The following is a 23,697-nucleotide window of genomic DNA, read 5'->3' on the forward strand; positions in this document are numbered from 1 at the left end:
ACCCACAGGCCCAGTGCCCCACACCCTGTGGTCATGGCCACAGTCTGCTGTGAGTGCAGAGGTCAGAGAAGAGACGGGCTGAGAAGGGGATTCAAGCCCCCTCCCCAGAGGCAGGAGCCAGGGAGGAGGTTTGCTCAGGTGGAGACCCTCCCTCCGCACTGGTCAGGACCCACGCAGACGCCCAGGTGGAGACCCCAGACCCCCGTCAGTGCAGATACAACAAATGCACAGCTGTCATCACCACGGCCAGATGTGCAGCCTAATGAGTGGGGAGGGGTGAGCCTGAGAGCCCAGGGTGGGGGGCAGCGATGGGGACCCCCTCAGGTTCCTGGACAGTTGCTGGACTTTCAAGGTGAGGACTCCACCTGGACAGAGCCACCATCGCTCAGTTATCAATGACCACATTGATAATGACAATGACATTAAATGACAGTGACACACAATGACACTGTTATTCATCCAACACCCGTCAGGCTCACCATGGCCGGACCAGCCCTGAGGAGCCAGGACAGCACGGAGAGGAGGCGGCAGTCTGGGGCTGGAGCCTCTCAGGCTGGGATGGAGGAGCGGGTCACAGCCTCAGTGGTCTCTCCAGGGCCTCAGCCCACCCAGCCCTTGAGGTCCCGGGTTCCACGGCGGCCCTGACAGGTGACCAGCAAAGACCCTGTTCTCAGTCAGTCAGCTCCCTGACACCCACAAAGGGCACCACAGCTCTCAGCCCCCAGACTCCGTGGGAAGTCCTTCCTGGTGTTTACCCATGGCCTGCCCTCCTCCCGTCCCGAGACACCCCAGAGGGTGGGCCCTGCTGACCCCTCCAGGGATGCCCTCCCTCAGACTCCAGGGTGGGCCACAGCACCAAATCTGCCTGTGGGGGCTGCACCCACCACGGTCCCCCGCCCCCTCTGCAACCCCCTGCCTGGCAAATAACCAACCCTCAGCCCATCCTGATCCCGGAGGCGGCCTCACCCTGTCCTGCGGGCTGGATTTCCTGAGCAAGGTCACTCTGAGAGCCACTGGAGCCCAGGGGCCAATAAAACCCATCGATGCAGAGAGAGAGACAGTAAAACAGGTCACCCCCTCCGCTGAGGGTGTTTGCGCTGCCCTCCCCACCTGGCTCGGGGCCTTGGGCCCCAAGACCTGCAAGCAGTGTGGTGGCTCTGTGGCCCCTGCAACTGTCCCCAGCCTGTGCTGGGCGTGGAGGGCAGTGGACGGGCCAGGCTGCATCTTCACACCCACTGTGCCATGTCCACAGCTCCATGGGCTCACCTCCTTCTGGGACACTCCTGTCCCCGCACCTCAACAGGCCCTCAGGGGTGTCCAGGTCCTCACTCTCTCTTGTTCAGTGGCCCCCCCACCCAGGGCTTTGTGGACTGTCCACACTGGCCAAGCCCGGTCACCAGCTTCCACCCAGACCCAGGGTCTACAGGCCACCTGGCATCTCTTCCTCCACCTGTTGAGTCCATCAGGGCTAGGCACACACAGGCATACACGTTCACACATGGGCACACACAGGTACATTCACATATGTGCACACACGTTGACACGTGTACACACATTGACACATGTATACACAGGCACACATTCACACGTGCACAAGCAGGCACACACATTCACACGTGCACACACAGGTACATTCACATATGTGCATGCACACACACTGACATGTGTACACACAGGCACACATTCACACACAGGTACATTCACACATGTGCACACACAGGCACACACATTCATACATGTGTACACACAGGTACACACATATTCACAAATGTGTACACATAGGCACACACATTCATGTACATGTACACAGAGGTACACACATGTCTACACATGCATTACACAGGCACCCACAAGCAGGCATATGCACACACACATTCACACACATGTGCACACATACAGGCACACACTCACACGTGTCCACACTGGTACACACACATTCACATGTGTATGCGCACAGGTACACACATTCACATATGCGTACACACACATGTCCACACATGCATCACAACCACAAGCAGGCACATGCACACTCATACACACCCACACATTCACAAATGTATACACATGCACACACACAGGCACACACACTCAGAAACAAGCACACGGACAAACACACAGGCATGTCCACACACACCAACATCCTCACAGGCAGGACTGGAGAGGGCACTCTAGCGTCTGCACCTCCCAGGGAGGGAGCTTGCCATGTCAAATCAATTGGGAGAAATTGACCCGAGCAGATATTTCCATGCCATCTGCTCGCTCCCCAAAGTCATTCTGAGCAGATGCACTTTGCATCCAAGCCCACGGGTGGCCCAACCAGCGGAGGGGGTTGACTGATCGAATGGACTTGTTTCTCCCAGGCACCCACCCCTTCATGGGATGCCTCTACCCTAGGGCTGGGCGGGGAGGCTTTGGTCACCAGCTCCCTGTGACTGACACCAGGATTTGTGGCCTCCAACCCCTAGACGGAGCCCAGGTGGGGCCAATACTAAAGCTGGGGCTGAGGAGGTGGCCAGGACCCCACTCACCCAGGGTCAGGGACAGGAGCCCCAAGCGAGCTGCCCACCCCTACACCCGGCAGCCGTGGAAGGATCGGATGCCCCCTGCCCCCCGCCCCCTACCCCCCACCTCCTGCATCCTCAGGGCCACACGCTGCTCCTGCCAGCCCGGCCCCGTGGCTCCTTCTCGCAGGTGTGGACGCTCCCCTTGGCTATCTCCTGGGTGTCCTGCTGCCCGCCCACCCTGGCCGCCTGCGATCCGCCCGCTCTGACTTGCCCCTGCTTCGATCGGCTCCAGGGACAATATTTGCTCTGGAAAAGAGTCAAACATTTATTCTCTAATTTATTCAGGGAGCAGTTGTCAAACACAAGCGCCCTCGTTATGTGATCTCGTTTCCAGGGCTTGGCCTTGGTCTGGGGTCTGTGTCGAGGCCCCGGCAGCGCTGACCCCGGCTCTCCCTGCCCAGCACGGCACTGCCCACTCCCCACCGCCCTGGTTTCTCTTCCTCCTCTGGTCCAGCCGTGGATGCCGGCTGGGGGAGGGGCACTGAGCAGGGCTGTCTCAGCGGGGCCTGTGGGTGAGTGACCCCCACGTTCTTCTTCTCCTTCCAACCGTGATCACAGTGAGGCCCGGGCACCTGGGAGCCCAGCCCTCTCCCGGTGAGGCTGCCAGGCATCTTCTCCAGGACCTGTTTCAGGCCTGGGGCAGGAGGTGGAAGGGGGTGGGATGAGCTGGTGTTTCTAGGGGTAGAGAGGACCATGCCGGCCAGACCACACTGGAAGCTGAATTCCTCTGGGGTCCAGCATTTGCACGCGGCCACGGCCTCTCCAGTCTGCTGTTTGCCTTGGGAGGTGGCTCCTCCCACCCGCTGCTGTCTGGCTAAGTCTCTTCTGCTCCAGCCCCCTACTCCGGGAGGAAAGGCAGAAGAGGTGGCTGTGGGTTCCCGCAGTCTTGCCGGGCCCCCTCTGACCCCACAGCCTCAGCACTCACAGTTTGCTGGTCTGCATGAGCCCATTGGCCTTGCAGCTGCGCGCAGGCATCGTGGCCTCCTGCAGCCGGCCGCTTGGGCCTGGCCGTGGCTCCATGCCATCCGTGTCCTCGGCGCCAGCGCTGTAGCCTTTGCGGAGGCACAGGACCTTCCGGAAGCTCTGGCGGAAGTTGTCGGAGAGGAAGCCGTAGAGCAGGGGGTTGGCACAGCTGTTGGCATAGGACAGCACAACCACGAAGAAGTAGGCACCGGTGGAGGCGGGCTCCTCGGGCAGTGCAAAGGCCAGGTTGACGATGTTGACGATGAAAAAGGGCAGCCAGCAGCCCGCAAACACCAGCACCACGACCACCACCATGCGGGTCACCTTGCGCTCTGAGCGCCGCCGCGTGGAGCCCACGCGCACGCCGGACGCCTTCAGCTTCACCACGATGAGCAGGTAGCACAGGCAGATGACCAGCAGCGGCCCAAAGAAGCCCAGCACGGATGTGTAGATGATGAACACGGCCCCCCACAACCCCACAGGCTCTGGCCAGCTGAGGTTGCAGGTGTTCCAGCCTTCCTGGATGTCGGCAAACACCACCAGTGGCAGCGACATAACCAGCGAGAAACCCCAGACCGCGGCGCTGGCCAGCTTGGCCACCCGGGGGCGGCGCCAGCGGGCAGAGCGGATGGGGTGGACCACGGCCAGGTAGCGGTCCACGCTCATGACCGTCAGGCAGAAGATGCTGGTGAACTGGTTGATGCCGTCCAGCGTCATGACCAGGCGGCACAGCACGGGACCGAAGGGCCAGTAGGAGATGGCGTTCTGCGTGGCCACGAAGGGCAGCCCCAGCATGAGCAGCACGTCAGCCACGGCCAGGTTGAGGATGTAGATGTTGGTGACCGTCTTCATCTTGGCGTGGCGCAGGACCACGTAGATAACCAGCGTGTTGCCGCCCAGCCCCACCGCACACACCAGCAGGTAGAGCACCGGTACCACCACCGCCGGGGCACCCAGTGAGGGCCCCGGCCCCGCCAGCGTCCCGTTCTTATCGCCGCCGCCACCGGGCACCACCGAGGAGGTGTTCCAGGGGGTCAGCGGGGAGGCCGGGAACAGAGGCTCCATCGTGGCCACTGCAGGCAGGACAGGCTGAGCGGGAGTGCCAGGGCGTCCGCTGCAAGAGAAGGAAGGACACGGAGCAACTGAACCGAGGGCGTTTCCCCTGTGCCAGCCCCACCTGCCCAGGACGCATGGGATTACCCCAGGGCGGTGGGTAAATACAATTACTCATGTTCAACTGGGCCAGGAATCACATTAAGCAAATTGTTTGGAAAACAAACCTGGAGAGGAAGGAGAGGTAGGCTGCCATGGGGGCACCGGGCAGGCAGCCCCTGGAGCCGAGATGCCACAGCGGCTCCCAGAGACCTGACTGTCCCTTCAGTCCTCTGCACCCAGAGGCCCCCTTCCCAGCTCAGCCAGGCCGCCCTCGTGGAGTCCTGGGAGGGCACCAATACCTCACCTCGCAGGTAACGGACTGAGGATCCTCAGAGTCACCTTCCTAGGGACCCGCAGGACAGGTGGGAGGGGAGGGACAAGGAGGCTGAGACAGCAGTCGGGCACCCCCAGCCCAGGCAAGCCACACATGTGGAAACACCCGCCAGGCCCACTCTGCTGGGGTCCCCAGAGCCAGATTCCAGGTGGCCTCCTGGAACCATCCAGAGGTGCCCAGCCTTCCACGTGGCTGAAAAGCAAGAACTCAGGCTGCAGAGGCCCTGCCAGTGCCCACCTGTAAGCCGTGTCCACGTCACCCCAGCAGAGCCCCGGCCGCATGGCCAAGAGGACCTTGTTTCCCTACCCCCAGCAGCTGCCCGCCACAGCACAGATGTCCCTGGGCCAAGGAGACGATCGGAGACGTGGCTGCATGTGTTCTGGGGCGGGGCCAGCCCCAGCAGTCCAAGGACAGCTTATCTGTAGCCCCAGGCAGAGGACCCTGAGCGGGAGTGGGTCGGTGAGGACCCAACACCGGGAACAAGGTAACACACAACAGGCAGAGGCAGATTCCAGCCCAAGCTGTGGGCCAGGAAGAAACGCAGGGGTGTGTGTGTGTGTGTGTGTGTGTGTGTGTGTGTGTCTGTGTGTGTGTGTGTGTGTGTGTCTGTGTGTCCGGGTGTGTCTGTGTGTCTGTGTGTGTCTCTGTGTCTCTGTGTCTGTGTGTGTTTGTATGTCTGTGTGTGTGTCTGTGTGTGTCTCTGTGTGTGTGTCTGTGTCTGTGTGTCTCTGCGTCTATGTGTCTGTGTGTGTCTGTGTGTGTGTCTCTGTGTCTGTGTCTGTATGTGTGTGTCTGTGTGTGTCTGTGTCTGTGTGTGTCTGTGTGTGTGTCTCTGTGTCTGTGTGTGTGTGTGTCTGTGTGTGTGTCTGTGTCTCTGTGTGTGTGTGTGTGTGTGTGTGGTTGGTGGGACAATGTGGGGCGTTGTCCCCTGGATGCAGGGGAGGCTTCAGGGGTGATGGGTTTGTAGACAAACAGTCAGGGCAGGGCTGGGGAGGTGGCACCTGAAGTCCACGGTGACGGGCACACTGTATTCACTGTATCACTCTGGTACTTTTCTGTACATTGAAATGGTTCATAAAAATGGTGATACTCAAGAGAAACGAACTGCCTCCGCTGACGAGAAGAAGAGGAGGAAGGGAAGGTGGGGGCTGACACCTTGGCCGGGATGGGGGTCTAGGTGCCCCCAGGGGACCCAGACAAGGCCCTGAGGGGACTGGAAAGGGCTGTGATGACCAGCCGGAGTCAGCTGACCCTCAGTGCCCCCGAAGCCACCTCAGTGCCAAGGGCATCCCCAGCGGCTGCCAGGCCTGCCCTGGGGGCCCCAGGGTTGGGGGGTGGGCAACTCACATCTGGTAGACAAGGAGGTGCAGCATAAACAACACTGCAAACGGCAGGGAGAAGCCCTCTGTTCCCAACCGGCCGGCACGGCCAGACGCTAACGGCCACTGGGAAACTCGACCTGGAAAATCAGCAGCGCGAAGGTGGATCAGTGGATTCGCTCAGGTGACATAAAAGTAAATGAACAAGTGTGCTTGAGATACATTTAGAAATGTTTAGGATCCTCCAGGCATGGATAAAAATATTCTGAAATGAATTTGGCTTCTATCTGAGAAGTAAAATGAACAAGCGTCTATTTTTGAAAATTACAACTCTTGGATGTGAAAAACATCGACATTTGGACAAAAAAAACCGCAGAAAAGTCTGGACACAGATAAAGAGAGAATCGGAATCGGAAGAGGGGCTGAAGGACCCCCTCAGAGAAGGTGCAGAGGTCGGGGCACAGGGGCGCCTGCAGAACTGACCTGGGACGAGCTCTGTCCCGAGCGGATAAGGTAAAGATGAAACAGTGTCAGGGTGACCGACAGAGAGTCGAAGAGGAAGCGCAAACTCTGGAGAATGAGGGCAGGGAGGCTGGACAGAAGCCCTGGAGCTGCGCAGGGGGTTAGGACGGCAGGCCCCACCCGCGAGGGCCCTGGGAGCCAAGGAGAGGAGCACTGTCCCCTCTGAAACCCCCACCCGGAGGAGGGCCCCCTGCCGGCCGGAAGCGGAAAAAGATCTTTCTCTGAGTCTCGCAAGATTTGCTGGTCTGGGTCCCCAGCACTCTGCTGTGTATTGTGACCGGATGTGAGGTGTGTGACAAAACCTCTGTTTAAAAAAGGCTAAGGCAGGCTCCTGGTGAAGGGGGGCTTCCCCAGTGGCTCAGCGGGAAAGAATCTGCCTGCAACACAGGAGATGCGGGTTCGATCCCTGGGTCGGGAAGATCCTCTGGAGGAGAGCACAGCAACCCACTGCAGTATTCTTGCCTGGAGAATCCCATGGACAGAGGAGCCTGGTGGGCTATGGTCCATGGGGTCGCAAAGAGTTGGACACGACTGAAGGGACTTGGCATGCATGCACACAGGCTCCTGGGATTGACGCATTTCAAGATGAAGCTGGGGGTCCCTTGGGCTGTGCTCCAAGTTGGGAGCAGGGGCGGGTGGGACTGGCACCCAGCTTGCAGGAGGGCCACCCCAACACCCCGAGAGTGGACCCAAAGCAGTGGTGCTCTGGTGGGCGGGGGGTTGGCCTGCTGATCTCTGTCCCCCAGGGCTGGGCACAGAGGGCCCCCTCACATTATAAAAAGAAATTAAATGTAAAATAATGTTTAAAGCTCCATTGAGGTGCTGCTGGGGAGCGGATGCTAGACTCTGGTCTGGAGATGGTGGGGTGGACTGTGTCGGCATCTGGGGAGAAAGTCCTGGAGACTACACCCTCCCCCAAAAAATACCCAAGGAAGGGCTCTCAGGAGGCTGAGTGGGGCAGAAGCTCAATGCACCTGAATGTGAGTTTGATTCTGAATCAGATGAGAGCCTTCAGGAAGCTGCCAGGTGCTCCTGACACCCAGAACCCAAGATGACCCGAACAGATTGCCAGGCCCCCCTCCCCCCAGGCACCCCAAGGCCTGAGTTAAACTTTAGAGCAGCAAAGAACAAAATTAGGTCGATCTTGCAGTGCCTGCCACTTGTAGCCCAATTCTGCAAGAGTCACTATTCAGGGACAGCAATCTTGGTGACAGAAATCACACCCTCATGGGGACTCATCCCTCCAGCCCCTTCCTCTTGGATAAGGGATGGGGAGGGCGGCGGTGAGAGGACCACAGGCCAACGCTGGGGCTTTCTGACCCAGACCCCCTCCAGGAAGGGGCCGCTGCTGTGGCTCAGGGAACAGAGTCCAGCCCGGGGCCCCAGACCCCCCCACATCCTGGCCGAGGGGTCTTGGGTAAGTCATACACTTCTCTGGGCCCAGGCTCCCATAACAGAGACTTGTACAAAGCCACTGAGCAGAGGAAACGAGTCCCAACACAGGATGCTGCCATGACATCCAGCATACAGTGGGCGCTCAATAGCTGCTCCCACCTGCCTGCCCCAAACAGCCCACATCTCCTGCCCAGCACCAGCAGCCCTGGGCTCCGCATAGGGGCCAGAGCCTCCACGGGGACCTGGGGACAGAGAGGGGACCTTAGTGCTCTAGTGCTCCGTGCCCCAGGGGAGGACCGGTGCTGGGCCCAGCCCCTCACAGGCTAAGATGATTCTTGGTCAGCAGGAGGGAGCCAGCCCTGCCGCCCAGGGGCAGTTGTGGAACCCACTGAGATGCCAACTCAGTGCTCCTGGTCCTCCCCTGTGCGAGGCAGGACAGTCCCCAGCACCACCCAAGGGGCTCCCTCAGGCCTGCCTCGCTAGGGAGGGCTTGGCTCAGGGGGGCAGCTGATGGCCACCCCTGTCCCTCACCCCTAAACTCACTCCATCTGTCCTTAAGGCAGCCTTGGCCTGGGGCACCCTCCCCCACGAGGTGACCTGAGGTGCACGTGTGGCAACAGGGTCTCTGTGGGGCCTCTGCACCCTTTGGGAAGTCTCCAGGGCCACCTCCTGCCCCCAGAACTCCCGGCCACTGTCTCCTGGGAACCAGTGGTGCCTTTACCATCACTGGTGCATCAACCACATCTGCCTGGGAGGCTCTCGGTCCTCCGCGCGAGTGGCCACTGTCCCCCGGAAGCACAGTCTCCTCAGGCGGGGCTCAGTTGGACCCGGGATCGCCTCACACTTTGGGCAGCAGGGTCTCTCCGCCCTCGCCTTCTCTGGGGCCCCAGGCTGGTGGGAGGCCAGAGCCAGCAGGCCAGGCCCCACCTGGACCCCGGGCAGGGAGATGGCCCACAGGCGAACTTCCAGGCCATGTACTTCCTTCTGAGGAGCGGGCATGTGGGCCCAGAGCACCGGAGCCCTGGAGATTCTGGGGTTCCATCCCCAGCTCCCAGGGCTGCACCCAGCTCCCCCTCAGTCCAGGGTGAGCCCCCGGACCAGGCCCTCTTCGCCCTGGCCCAGCACCATCTCCCTCTCCCCAGGCAGAAGTCCCAGCCCCAGCCGCTCCCTCCTACTCTCTCTTCTACCCGCCCCCTCCCCCCCCCACTCCAGCCACAGCCTCCAGCTAGGCAGACCACCGTGGGCGACTCCCCTGCAGCGCCCACCGCGGAGAGGCTGGGAGGTCCCTGCGCAGGGCAGAGAGGGCCGCCCCTGACTCTCGGAGGCTTCTGCCCTGACTCCAGGTCGAGGGTGGCCAGCGAGGGCAGGTGGGGAGCCGATGAGAGGGGTGGGAAGGGACCCCGAGCAGCGGGCGGCGAACTCCAGGGGTGCACGGCAGGGAGGGGTAGAGGAGTGGGAGACAGGGCGGCTGCGGTGTGGTGCGCGCGGAGCGACCCAGGGCCAGGGTGTGCAGGCTGCGCTTACGCTGTTAGACCCGCGGAGAGGGTAGCCGGGCTCTGGGGACGGGGGCGGGGGTGCGAGGCAGGGGCGCGGCACTCACCGGTGGGCGGCGCTGCCTGCGGCCCTCGGGGAGACGCGCACCCGCTGCGTTGGCTCCGGATTCGGGGCTGTGCTCTGGGGCTCGGGGCGCGGGCGGGGAGGCGGGGCGGGGCGAGCGTCGGAGAGAGGTGGGGGTGCCGGGGCGGGGCTCGGGGCGGGGTGGGGGAGTGTACTCGGCTCCCCGCGGGCCCCGCGCCTGTCCATCCTCTGCCCCTTTTTCTCTCTGAGGTCTCCGCAGCTTGCCCACAACCCTTGTCCCGTCGGTGGCGGCGACTCTGATGACGGTGGCGACTTCACCTCGTTCTCTCAGGTCCGCTGGGGCCGCAGACCGGAGCTTGGGAGTCGGAGGGGACTTAAAGTGCCCTTCTGAAAGTCTGAGGACTGAGGAGTGGTCCTCCCTGGGTGAAGCGGGAGGCTGACTCAGGGTTTGTCCCAGTGATGGGGGTCAGCACGGCTGGCCGGGAGGTCCACTATGGGGTCTCCCCTCAGCAGGAATCAGAGCCACCTGAATGCAGGCATCAAAGCACAGTTGTCCCCTCGCTGAGGTCCCTGCGTCCCAATGGACTAGTGCACAAGGCCTTCTGGATGGAGTGAGGTGGCAGGCAGGGCTGGACAGCATCTCCTGCTTGGCTGGCACACTCGTGTGGCCTGTTGCACACTCAGCAGATTCACACACACCCTCTGGAGTGTGTTCAGGTGGGAGACAGGGAGTTCCTGCATCCCCAGGGGCCACGGCTGCACGGGTTGGTGAGGACAGCTCTAGGCACGAAACAGATGAGACCATACTCTGAGCACCGAGGCCAGCAGGGAGACGGGTGACAAACCAAAAGTGACTCAATAGAGATACTTTTAGAGTGTCATCAGTGGAGAGGATCAGGGTGATGGGAAAGGGCAGTGGGGACAGGAAGGCCAGGGAGAGCCTCTCTGAGGCTCATTGTCTTGGGCGCAGGGGCGCGCGCGAGAGCAGTGCCCGGCACACGGCAGGGATGGGCCCTGTGGGTGGGTGGGTGCTTGGTCAGTTACACCTAGCAGGCTGCGACACCCACAACACCTTAACACCTAGGAGGGTGTCACCTGGGCTCTCCTGGGGGCTCTGGCTCAGAAGGAGAGGAGATGCCCCAAGAGGCAGTGTGTCCCGTCCGTGCTGCCTCGCTTCTGGAAGGTGTCCCCTGGCCTCTGAGCGCCAGGAGGTCAGGTGAAGTGAAGCCTGGGGACACTCTGCAGAGGTCATGCCAGCCCCAGCCAGGAGCCATGGCAATGGGACAGTGCCCGAGGGGCCCGCCACGGATGACCCCGACCCCTCTCGTGGGGCCCACCCTCGCTGGAGCTCCACTCTGGCCAGTCGTCTCCCTCTGCAGAGTCTGAGGCCAGTAGCTGCTGGACACGACATTCCCCTCCAACCACCCTGCCCCCGCCCCTACTCAGGCACCAGGGCTGAGGCGCCCCATGACTATTCAGAAGCGTCGGAGGCTGACTTTAGTTCACCTGGAGCCACCTCACATCTGGGCGGGTCCTGGGGGCCCGGAGGCCCTCCATCCCTCCGCCCCGCGCCATGCTTCTTCCCACTGTGGAGCCTTTCCAGGGCCGGCCCACCTCCCTCTCCCCACCTGTAGCTGGAACGCCCCCTCCTTCAGGAGGACCCTGGCTGCTCCATGCTGCCTGTTTGTCCCTCAGCTTCCAGCAGCTCCCAGACCACATCCCCCTGGCAGTGTCTGTCCTGGTTGAGAAGGTGTGAGTGCTGGTGAGTGAGCGACTGCAGGCGCCACTGTGCACGCTGCCTTCGGCCGTGGTCTCAGGCTTCAGTGGGTGCTTTGTTAAGATGCAATTTCCCAGACTTCAGGGTGGGACATGGGGTGCAGGGGCTTCACCCCAGGGCTTAATGCTCTGGTCTCCCCTTGGACACACCACTGGTTGTGGCCGGATGTCCAGACAGCCTGGCGGGTCCTCTGTGGCCCCAGCTTCCCCAGGGGAGGACGGGCTGCGTCCCTGAGGCAGGGAGAGGCTGCCTTCCCCTCTCTCCCCCCAGACACGAGAGCTCCGCGGGGCTTTCTGTTGCACTTCCACATTTAGTGCCTTCTGATGACAGCACACTCAGAGTCCATTTGAGTCGCTTAATTTCCCACTCGGAGGCAAGTCAGAAGGAGCACATTTGTCTTGGTTTGTTCACAGCAACCAACTTTTACATCAATTAGAAAGTCACCAGACGCCAAAGGAGCACTCTTTTCTAATATGTTAGAATTTAGTGATTCATCCATTTATTTCATTTACATCTGAGAGTCAAATGGCGTTTGGAAGCAGAATGCCCCACCAGAGGGAAAGTCATCAGTAAGTCAGCACGAAAGCGTGAAGCCCCCACTGCACCGTCTCAGCAGCAAATTGTGGGGCTGGGACTCGGGACAGAGCCCCCTCATCCTGTCTCAGCGTCTGAGCTCCCCGCCATGAGCCACTGCCAGGCTCCCAAACACCTCGTCCTCAGCCAGAGGGAACAGATGAGGAACAGCATTTCTGGGTCGCGGTAGGGGCGCGGCCACTGGCCTGCCGTCCACTGGCTAAACAACAGTCCTTCTCAGCTCCTGCCCTTTGAGAACACAGGGCCGACATCACCAAAAATTCTGATTTTTTATCAAAAATATTTATTTGGCTATGCTGGGTCTAGGCTGCGGCATGCGGGATCTAGCTCCCTGACCAGGGATTGAACCTGGGACCCTGCATTGGAAGTGCAAAGTTCTAGCAACTGGACCACCAAGGAAGTCCAAGAACTTCTGATTTTTTTCAAGAGAAAAATTGTTGCATTCATTGCCCAGATCCACACGGGCCATCAGCAAACTCCACCCACAACATCCACCACGCCTCCCAGCACACCCAGGGCCTCATCTTGGCCCCATGGCTGCCCCGACACAAGGGTGCTGGCCACCCTTCCTTCAAGCAAACCACCTGGCCCCCGGGGCAGTGCGGGCCCCAGAGCCGTCCCGACCCCAGACTCCTCGCAGCAGCCCATGTAGGGGTGTGGCTGGGGAACCTTGGCTCTGCCCTGGCCAGCCGCGGACCCAGGCCAGTGGTCACTTCTGAGCGCTGCTTCCTTGTCTGTAAAGGGAAACAGTGAAAACATGGAAAATGAGCCACCGCAGTACCAACTGTGATGGGCAGTTTCGAGCTCACTCAGCTGCTCGGCCACCCGCGGGCACAGGTGTGGGCCTGGTGCCTGCGCTGTATACGTGTGTCAGGTGGCTTTAGGGAAAGACGCCCTCACTCAGGTGGGCCTCATCCAAATGGCTGGAGGCCTCAGGAGCTAGACTGGGGCCTCTCGGGAAGGGGTCGCCGCGGGGTCAAAGGCCACACCACGGGGACGCTGCCTCCACGCTGAGAGTCATGTCCCAGGGGCCCGGGGACCCCACAGGGACCATGATCACACCCACCCCCAAGTCCCTGTGGGTGACCTGGAGCCTAGCCCCACCGCCTGTGGCCCACAGGAAGCACCCACGCTGATGTCCACGCCTGGCAGCCTGTGATCCTGAGGGCCGTGGGACCAGCTCTGTGCCCAGCAGGTCTGAACCGCCGCTGGGCTGCGCACGCTGAGGCCACAGCCCCTTCGAGGGTGGTGAAATCTGACCTCATTCTGACAGAGCCAGAGCGGTGGCTAGGCCCCAGCGGCAGGAGCAGAGCCTCCAACTCTCATGACACCTGGGGGCTGGGATGGGGGCCCCCAGGGTGGGCCGGGGCCCCGGGGCTGAAGCTGGATTCACCAGGTCCCTGGAGGGACCCGGCTCCAAGCGCTGTTCGCAGACCTCAGTCATGCCTGCGGCCGAGGGCCCGAGGGGTCACGGAGGCCCCGCAGGCAGAGCTCCGCTGTGGCTAAAACCAGAGACTGGCTCCCGGGGTCTGCAGGCCAGAGGTGGGATCAAGGCTGGGCAGGGCCACGCCCGCCCCTCAGGCCCGGGGACCCTCCTGCCCCCACCCTGGTGCTCCCTCAGCCACGGCCGCCTCTGCGTGTCTGTGTCCACATTCCCTCTGCTCACAAGGACACTAGTCACTGGACGGGAGCTGCCCTCACGGCCTCGACTCAGTCACACCTACAAGCTTCTATTTCCACATAGTGTCCTGCTGGCAGTTACTGGGGGGGAACTCAGACACACCTCTGGGGGTCCACGGGTCCACAGCCCTCCCACACCACCCGCTTCTAGAACCAGCACAGGATTCATTCAGCCCACGGCCCTCCTGAACCACCCGCTTCTAGAACCAGTGCTGGATTCATTCAGCCCCAGGCCTCCGGCTATGTTGACCACTGGTCAGCACTGCTTATGGGCAATGCCTCCCCGGGCTCAAGGCTGGTCCCCTGGTACCTTCCTGAGGGACCACCTGGAGCATCAGTCGGGCAGGACAGCTGACCCTGGTGCAGACAGAGCCCACCCAGCTCCACCCCCCAGAGCAAGGGGCACCCCGAGACACCCTCCCAAGCACCGGGCCAGCTTTGCTGTCCACTGCATAAGAGCCAGGCCCTGGGCCAGTGGCTGAGAGTGACCAGGCATCCACGCCAGGCCCCACCGGGGCCCTGGGAGGGCTCCTCTGGGTGGTTGGGCAGAGGAGACTGTGGGCCTCTGCAGAGACCACCCAGGGCCCAGCAAAGGCACGTGTCCACCGAAGGGCAGGGCCCGGTGAGAGAAGCAGCTCCTGTTGAGGATCAGCACACACACGGGGGTGGCGGCAGACACACCAGCACTCTGAGGACGAGAAATGAAACAGCGGAAGGAGTCAGAAGAGATCAGGCAATCAGCATAAAGCGATTCAACTGATGACAGCAGAAGCGAAAATTGACAGCGTGGAAAGAGGCAGGGGATTCGGAAAACAACCAGACAGAACCTTCAGTATGAGAAGTGCAGTTAGGGGTGCAAAACCCTCCTGGAGGGTCTGCACAGCAGCTTGTGTGTGGAGGCGGGCCTGAGGAATTACCCAGGCACTGGCCGTGTCCCCCTGGCCCCTTACCCGCCCCATCCCAGAGGGGGACGGGGTGCAGAGACTGGGCTTCCCACTGAAGACACAAGTCGGGCCATGCGTGGAGCATGAAGGTGCTGACCTGACACAGGGGGGCTGGGAAACGCACAGCCGGGGCTCCCAGAGCCCGCTGCCTGGGGCCTACATCTGTGCGACCTGCGCGAGACCCTCTCGTAAAGGCCCCAGCCCAGCATACTGCCCCCGAATGCCAGAGCCCCCTGATTGGGACCCCTTCTTGGTCAGGGGCTTTGAGCCTCAAGTAGGAAATGTTCAAAGGCACCAAGAACCCGGCCCTGCCTGTGTGCTCACGTGGACTCTCAACATCAAACTGACACAGTGATAACCGGCTGAAAAGACAAATTAAAGGCATTAGGACAAATTAGAGGCTCTCAACGGGTCTGGGAGAAAATGGGAGGGGGCGGGGCCTGGTCTGAGCCAGAGTGCCGCAGTCAGCGGGAGCGGGAGTACAGATCCAGGGGTCAAGAACCCCCACCTCGCCACCCTCCCAACCCTCAACTGCTCCCCACTGCCCTCTGCTCTGCCCTCTTCCTGGGACCCCCAATTCCCCTGCTGTGTTCCCTCCGCCTGTCCGGGGCCCACCCAGCTCTCCCCTTTCTCCGGGGTGGGGGGCAGCTTGTGGGGGCAGGAGCAGAGGGAAGGCACCCGGACGCCGGGACCCCCGGACGCCGGGACCTCCCCTGGGAGGAGGCAGCCCCCAACTCGACCCTTCCTGCGCCACGCGGTCCCCAGGCAGGGGCTGCTCCGACCCCTCGTCGCTCCGCGGCGGGACCCCACCCAGACATGCGCTGCAGAGAAGGTCGCGAGCGGACGGGGCCTCCGCGCGTCCATCGGCCTCTGGCGCCACCGCCTGGGCGCCGCGGTTACTGCGGGCGGGGCGGGCCCTGCGGGCGGGGGCGGGGCTTCTGGAGCGAGGCGAGCGAGGGGTGACCAGAGTCTGCCTACGGGCCCCCAGTGCCACCTATGGCAGGGCCAGGTTCCTACCAGGTCATCCGTGTGGCCACAGCTGGTCACCCAACCTCCCTGAGCCTCAGCATCCTCCTCAGAAACATGGGATCATAGTTACTGCCCCTCTGGTCCCCTCCTCTGGAAGTTTCCAGGAGAGCCCTGCCCCTTCCCTGAGCCTGTACTGGGGTCCCTGCGGCCCCTCTGTTGGGTGACCCCTCCTCAGTGTTTCCCCGAGCTCCTCTCCCTAGGGGACAGCCCTCCATGGGGCGCCCTTCTCTCAGGGATTAGTGTCAAAGGTCTCAGGGATATGTGGTGGCCTGGACAGAACAAGAGGGGAGGGGGCGCACCTCTCCCCACTCCTCAGGGACCTGCCTGAGGGCCTGTGTCCACTGGTCCATGGCCAGGCAGTGGCCTCTCCCTCAGGGGGACCGCCATTCCTGCACGGGGGCCAGCTGGTGCCCAGTCACCTGGGTGCTGGGCATGCCCATTTGACACCCGTTTGATGGGGACCAAGCCTAAAGGTGACCCTGGGGCTCTCCCCTGAGCCCCCCCCCCCGGGTTCCTGGTAGCACTGAGACCCAGTCTGGTTTGAGGCTCCCAACCGGAGGCAACCTCTCCTCGGCTCCCTCCTCTCGCCCGGCCCCCTAACCCTGTCCCCCCCATGAGACAGTTCAGGTTCCCCTCTGAGCCTGTACCCTCAGTGGACCACAGCACAGCACCACGCGGGGCTCCCTGATCCCCCCGCACCCTTCAGCCTCTGTGAATCCCTGCGAACAAAGCTGGCAGTGGCCACTGGGAGGTGCGAGCAGCTCATAAATGCTCCCGATGCAGCCCCAGCGCCCAGGGCCTCGCGGCCGAGGCTGAGACGCGGGGCTGGGGCACGGGTTTCTGCTTGCGGCGCCTCTTCTCTGATGGACGGTGAGGATTTCCCACCCTGGATTGAGAACCAGGTGTTTCAGGCCAGCCGACCACCCCGGCCGTCTGGAAGGTCCAGAGAAGCCAGGTTGTGGTCTCTGCTCTGGTGGGGCGGCAGTGAACCCTGTGGGCTGTGGGGGCCTCCTGCCACCCCCAGCCCCATCTGCCCTCTGTTGGTTTTGCTGCCCGGGCGAGGGGCCAGCCCGGCTGCCGCGCACCCTCCAGCAGCTGGCTGGCAACTCTCCGGGCGGCCGGTGCCTCTGTTCAGCTGGGCCGGCCACACCTGCCACAGCAGCTGGTTCAAAATCCCCAAGTCCTGAAAACTGGCCCCAATTGGCCAGGCCAAGGAGTCCTTGGCCCTGACGGTTGGCCTGTCCTTCGCTGAACTGGCTGGCAGGGACTGAGGCCAGGCGGGCTGGCAGACAGCCCCAGGGCCCAGAGAGGCCAGGGGCTCCAGGCTGGCCAGGCTGTGAAGACCCCAGGCCTCTGGGCAGAGTGGACCTGTCCCCACGGGAGGGCCTAGTCTTGGGGGCCTGCAGATTCACGTGTCAGCAGAAAGGCCTGGAGACATTCAAGCAAGAGTCTGGGAACCCTGGCCGCCTCGGACCAGAAGGCAGGGGTCTGGGCACTGTCCCTCTGAGACAAGGAGGCCAGTGGGGAGGCTTCAGCCCACAGTCATGACGGGGACCTCAGAACCCACATGGCCCAGAGAGAAGGGGCCAGCGCTATGGCAGCCCCTCAGCTGGAGTTTGTTGTCTGGGTTGCTCACAGGCCTGGGGTGAGACCAACTATCTCTTGCTTGGGGACCCCTGAATTTCAGTTGTGGGAAGTGAGACCAGGCACCGCAGGAGTGACGGACGAGCCTGGGCCGATGACACCTGGAGTGCTGATAGGGCCCTGCCGTGTTCTGGGGCACCCACGGTGACCCTGCGGCCCCCATACGGGGCAGCCCTTCTCATCCCCAGCCCCTGGGCCTGCCCACCTCCACTCAGCCCCAGGATGCTGACTGGTGGTCATCAGCCCGTGCGTTGCCCAGAGGGTTAACAGGAGGGGATCTTCCTACATCCAGGGCTGCAGATGGCTGCTGATCGGAGATTCAGACCTGGACCAGGGGAAGCCGAGGGATAGTTTCAAGTGGGTGGCAGGACCTCTGGGCCATGGGAGGGGGTGGACAGCCACATGCCTGCTGCCCCCCACCCAGGGGAGTTCTGGTGTCACACCTGGGGGCTGGAGGCTGGGAAGGGTGCACCCCTCCTCCGCCCTGCCCCATCGTCTCCCAAGCATCTGTAGCCTCTGTAACTGATCCCCAGGAGGGGGGGTGGGGGCAGCCTGGGTTCTGTGCTCCCCTGGCTCTCCAACCTCCGGCCCAGCTGTTGCTGGGGAGGCTCTGTGTGTCCTGGCGAGTAACAGCTGCAGCCCCGGAAGCCCCCCACCCTCCCCAGAGCAGGTGTGCCCCCCATGGCCCAGCCCAGCCTGCCAAGGGCTGGTCCCAGGGGTACAGGAGGCCTCACACCCTCATCTGCTCGGTCTTGGAGAGGCCCTGGGCTGGGACTGGCATTCAGGGTGCTTGGGCCTGTGGAAGCAGAGGCCAGGCCCCCAGCGGCCAGCCTGTGGGCTGTGACCAGTGCCAGGAATGGGCCCTGCCACGTGTGCACACCAGCACCTCAAGGCCGGCTGTGAAAACGCACACAGGTGCCTTGTCCAAGGTCCCCGGGGCAGAGAGCAGGAGATGCCCTGAGGACCACAGTGTCCTCACTCCAGGCCACCTGAGTGAGCAGCAGTGAGCAGCCCCAGGAGCCTGCCCTCCACCCCCTGCCCAGGCTCAGCCAGTGCCCTGCCCCGTGCCGCTGCCCACCCTCAGGGCCCCAGCACCCACAGTGTGCTCGCCAACCTGTGAGCCTGTCTTCACTGCACACCCCAGTTCCAGGACAATGGCCCCTGAGCCATGGAGGGCACTTGTGAACATTGGTTGAGGGCACTCCCCCTGCCTGGGGTGCTTCTAGCAAACTCTTCCTTGTTTCTTGCAGCATGGCCGCCAGTATCTAGGGCCTTCTGAGGCCACAGTGGAAAGAGCTTGAGGCTTCAAACCAGGGGCCAACTTCTCCTACCCCACACCAGCGCACCGACTCCCCGCCCCAACACCCTACCTCTGCCTGGCGCCTCATCTTTGACCCTCAGAACCCCCAGCACACCCTCCCAGGACAAGGCGTGACTACTGCACACAACAGGGCCTGGGACAGTCACAGGCAGCTGGCCCTGCTTCACAAAGGCCGGGACTCGGCAAGGGGTCTTGTCCTGCGGGCGGGCAGGCGCAAGCTGCCCCCCGTACCGCAGCTGCCTTGACTGGGTTGAACAGTGTCCCCCAGATTCATGTGCATCTGGACCCTCGGCTGCAGTCCTATTTGCAGGTGTGGTTAAGTCACGGTGAGGCCGGGCTGGGCCGAGGGAGCATGAGTGTCCCCAAGTCACTGATGTCACGGGCACGGTCTCATCCTGGAGGGACATTGCCACAGAGCAGGGGCTGCAGAGGCCACCAGGAGCTGGAGCCTTGGGGGCAGCGAGTGAGTGGGGCCTGCCCACACCCTGACTCCAGTCCTGGCCTCTGACTGACAGGGGTCCCTCCCTGCTGCTTTAAGCCCTAGTTGTGAACATCGTACAGCGACCTGCCCCAGGACACCAGCACAGGCTGCCCCTGGACGTGGCGGGCGGGGGCAGCGCTTCCTGGCTGTGGCCCAGTTGTGCTTCAGTGCCTGGTGCTCTGGGGTGTCCAGCAGGCCCCTCTCTGGACGGTCCACCAGCCCGCCTGTCTCTGCCTCGTCCCCAGGACGCTCACCCGGGCACAGCTTGTGGTGGTGGCTCCTGAGGGGCTGACAGCCTCCACGGCCCTCGGGCGTGGGCAGCATCACCTGACCTGTGCACTGAGTTTAAATTTATGTTGTCAACTGAACTGCTCATTCTGGGGGCAGGACCCCAGATCAGGACCAGCCCTGCTGTGGAAGGGGCCCTCAGGATGTCGTGGGGCTCTGAGATTGAGGCTTACCCATGTGGGCTCCACCCACACCTGGTGGGGCTGCCTCATGTGCAGACAGATGTATTTCCACTCACCCCGGGGCCCCGGAGGCCTCTTCTGCGTGTTCAGTTCAGTTCAGTTCAGTCGCTCAGTCGTGTCCGACTCTTTGCGACCCCATGAATTGCAGCACGCCAGGCCTCCCTGTTCATCACCAACTCCCCGAGTCCACCCAAACCCATGTCCATTGAGTCGGTGATACCACCCAGCCATCTCATCCTCTGTCGTCCCCTTCTCCTCCTGCCCCCAGTCCTTCCCAGCTTCAGTGTCTTTTCCAATGAGTCAACTCTTTGCATCAGGTGGCCAAAGTACTGGAGTTTCAGCTTCAACATCAGTCCTTCCAATGAACACCCAGGACTGATTTCCTTTAGGATGGACTGGTTGGATCTCCTTGAATTCCAAGGGACTCTCAAGAGTCTTCTCCAACACCACAGTTGAAAAGCATTAATTCTTCAGCGCTCAGCTTTCTTTATAGTCCAACTCTCACATCCATACATCACCACTGGAAAAACCATAGCCTTGACTAGACGGACCTTTTTTGGCAAAGTAATGTCTCTGCTTTTTAATATGCTGTCTAGGTTAGTCATAACTTTCCTTCCAAGGAGTAACCGTCTTTTAATTTCATGGCTGCCATCACCATCTACAGTGATTTTGGAGCCCAGAAAAATAAAGTCTGGCACTGTTTCCACTGTTTCCCCACCTATCTGCCATGAAGTGATGGGACCAGATGCCATGATCTTAGTTTTCTGAATGTTGAGCTTTAAGCCAACTTTTTCACTCTCCTCTTTCACCTTCATCAAGAGGCCCTTTAGTTCCTCTTCACTTTCTGCCATAAGAGTGGTGTCATCTGCGTATCTGAGGATATTGGTATTTCAACTGGCAATCTTGATTCCAGTTTGTGCTTCCTCCAGCCCAGCGTTTCTCATGATGTACTCTGCATATAAGTTAAATAAGCAGGGTGACAATATACAGCCTTGATGTACTCCTTTTCCTATTTGGAACCAGTCTGTTGTTCCATGTCCAGTTCTAACTGTTGCTTCCTGACCTCCATACAGATTTCTTCGGAGGCAGGTCGGGTGGTCTGGTATTCCCATCTCTTTCAGAATTTTCCACAGTTTATTCTGATCCACACAGTCAAGGGCTTTGGTATAGTCAATAAAGCAGAAATAGATGTTTTTCTGGAACTCTCTTGCTTTTTCAATGATCCAGTGGATGCTGGCAATTTGCTCTCTGGTTCCTCTGCCTTTTTGAAAACCAGCTTGAACATCTGGAAGTTCACGGTTCACATATTGCTGAAGCCTGGCTTGGAGAATTTTGAGCATTACTTTACTAGCGTGTGAGATGAGTGCAATTGTGCGGTAGTTTGAGCCTTCTTTGGCATTGCCTTTCTTTGGGATTGGAATGAAAACTGACCTTTTCCAGTCCTGTGGCCACTGCTGAGTTTTCCAAATTTGCTGGCATATTGAGTGCAGCACTTTCACAGCGTCATCTTTCAGGATTTGAAATAGCTCAACTGGAATTCCATTACCTCCACTAGCTTTGTTCATAGTGGTAATTCCATCACCTCCACTTCACATTCCAGGATGTCTGGCTCTAGGTGAGTGTGAGTGATCACACCATTGTGATTATCTGGGTTGTGAAGATCTTTTTTGTACAGTCCTTCTGTGTATTCTTGCCACCTCTTCTTAATATCTTCTGTTTCTGTTAGGTCCTTACCATTTCTGTCCTTTATTGAGCCGATCTTTGCATGAAATAGTCCCTTGGTAACTCTAATTTTCTTGAAGAGAAAATTGTTTTCCTCTATTTCTTTGTACCGATCACTGAGGAAGGCTTTCTTATCTCTCCTTGCTATTCTTTGGAACTCTGCATTCAAATGGGTATATCTTTCCTTTTCTCCTTTGCTTTTTGTTTCCCTTCTTTTCACAGCTATTTGTAAGGCCTCCTCAGACAGCCATTTTGGTTTTTTGCATTTCTTTTTCTTGGGGATGGTCTTGATTCCTGTCTCCTGTACAATGTCATGAACCTCCATCCATAGTTCATCAGGCACTCTATCAGATCTAGTGCCTTAAATCTATTTCTCACTTCCACTGTATAGTCATAAGGGATTTGATTTAGGTCATACCTGAATGGTCTAGTGGTTTTCTCCACTTTCTTCAATTTCAGTATGAATTTGGCAATAAGGAGTTCATGATCTGAGCCACAGTCAGCTCCCAGTCTTATTTTTGCTGACTGTATAGAGCTTCTCATCTTTGGCTGCAAAGAATATAATCAGTCTGATTTCAGTGTCGACTATCTGGTGATGTCCATGTGTAGAGTCTTCTCTTGTGTTGTTGGGAGAGGGTGTTTGCTATGACCAGTGTGTTCTCTTGGCAGAACTCTATTAGCCTTTGCTCTGCTTCATTCTGTACTCCAAGGCCAAATTTGCCTGTTACGCCAGGTGTTTCTTGAATTCCTACTTTTGCATTCCTGTCCCCTATAATAAAAAGGACATCTTTTTTGGATGTTAGTTCTAGAAGGTCTTGTAGGTCTTCACAGAACTGTTCAACTTCAGCTTCTTCAGCGTTACTGGTCGGGGCATAGACCTGGATTACTGTGATATGGAAAGGTTTGCCTTGGAAACAAACAGAGATCATTCTTTTGCGTGTAGGGGGCTGTAAATCTTCATCTCTGTCGAGCCCCAGGCAATGAGTGGAGGGATAGAACAGGTGGACCACACATGGGGCTGAGGATCGTGGGCAGACTGAGGGACCTGGAGGGGTGGCTCCTGGCACTGCAGCAGGGCTGGGCAGCGTGGCCCTGGGTGTCAGGCCCTCGTCCTGCTCCATCACCCCACAGGGAGAGGCTGTGATCCCCCTGATGTCCACCTCTCCTCCACAGTACTGTCTCCTTTCCAACAGGACTGACCCCTGGGCACAGAGTAGGAGCCCCCACTGGGGGGAGCACACAGGGTGATTTATCTGGGCTTTCAGGATCGAGGAGGGTGGCATCAGCCCCTAGGTGGGTACGGTTCTGGAGAGGAGGGGAGACCCTTTTCTCCTGGGGCAGGGACTGCCGGGGACTGGGGGTGGGCTGGACCTCTCCACCAGCACCATCAGAGCCCCAGGCTGCCTGAAGGGATGTGCTGTGAAGGTCAGGAAGTTATTTATGCAGGAGTGTGTGCAGGGCTTGATTAGTGACGTCTGCCCGGGCACAACAATGAGCAGTGATGCTATGCTGATGTTTGCTGCCTGGCTGAGACGGAGCGGGACGAACCAGACTACCTCTGAAGATCCTTCCGAACCAGCTGCCAGCCTGGGGGTGCTGGGGCCTCAGAAGAGCGCCAGGTGCCCCCTGGGAGCTGTCTCTTCCAGGCCAACTTCAGATGTCCAGCCTGGAGTGGGCTGTCCAGAACCCAGGTCTCCAGGTGAGTCCAGGGCTGCCTGGCAAGACGAGGAGGGAGTGGGCACACTAGCTCCCCCGGCTGGCCCCTCCTGACCCCCCAGGAAAGGAGGCCCAGGCCAGACACGTCTGGTCAGGCAGACAGGGTCCCCACGCCACTTCCGGGCCCCCAGCGCCCCTAGTATCAATTACCACAGCCCCTCCTCGGCACTCAATCCATCAGCAGCCTTCCGCGCAGGCCCAGAGCGAGGGGCTTGCGGCTGTAAGCAGGTGATTTATCTGGGCTTTGTTTCTCCCCAGCATCTTCAAACCAACATCTGACGGTTTTATTTCTGTGGGGTGGCTCCGTGCAGTCTGCGATTCCCATCTCCGGGACCGTGCACTTCTGAGCACGGCTGAAGCCATGCATGTTTATTTTATCGCTTCTCCCCATGTAGGAGTTTAATAATCCAGCCGCAGGCTCAAGGCATCTCTGCACAGATCTCTCTTCTTTTCCAGACCCCCGTGTGCATGTGCCGGCTGGCCGCAAAG

The 23,697-nt window shown here is 60.2% G+C and overlaps 1 protein-coding gene and 1 non-coding gene across 2 annotated transcripts; both read right to left on the reverse strand.

Moving 5' to 3' along the window:
• Window positions 1–2,828: 2,828 nt before the first annotated feature.
• Window positions 2,829–9,810, reverse strand: SSTR5 (somatostatin receptor 5). Its single transcript, XM_081554018.1, has 3 exons — window positions 9,777–9,810; window positions 6,364–6,475; window positions 2,829–4,641 (listed from the first exon to the last, which is right to left on the reverse strand). The coding sequence occupies exons 2-3, from the start codon at window positions 6,387–6,389 to the stop codon at window positions 3,486–3,488; spliced, it is 1,182 nt and encodes a 393-aa protein (XP_081410144.1). The 5' UTR covers window positions 6,390–6,475; window positions 9,777–9,810; the 3' UTR covers window positions 2,829–3,485.
• A 2,718-nt stretch (window positions 9,811–12,528) lies between these two features.
• On the reverse strand, window positions 12,529–12,600 carry TRNAG-UCC (transfer RNA glycine (anticodon UCC)). Its single transcript has one exon. It is a non-coding gene; the product is annotated as a tRNA-Gly (tRNA).
• Between the last annotated feature and the right edge of the window lie 11,097 nt (window positions 12,601–23,697).

Source organism: Giraffa tippelskirchi, chromosome 13 (assembly GCF_054371585.1).
Source record: "Giraffa tippelskirchi isolate mGirTip1 chromosome 13, T2T-mGirTip1v1.2.pri, whole genome shotgun sequence".
In the NCBI taxonomy this organism is placed as follows: Eukaryota; Metazoa; Chordata; class Mammalia; order Artiodactyla; family Giraffidae; genus Giraffa; species Giraffa tippelskirchi.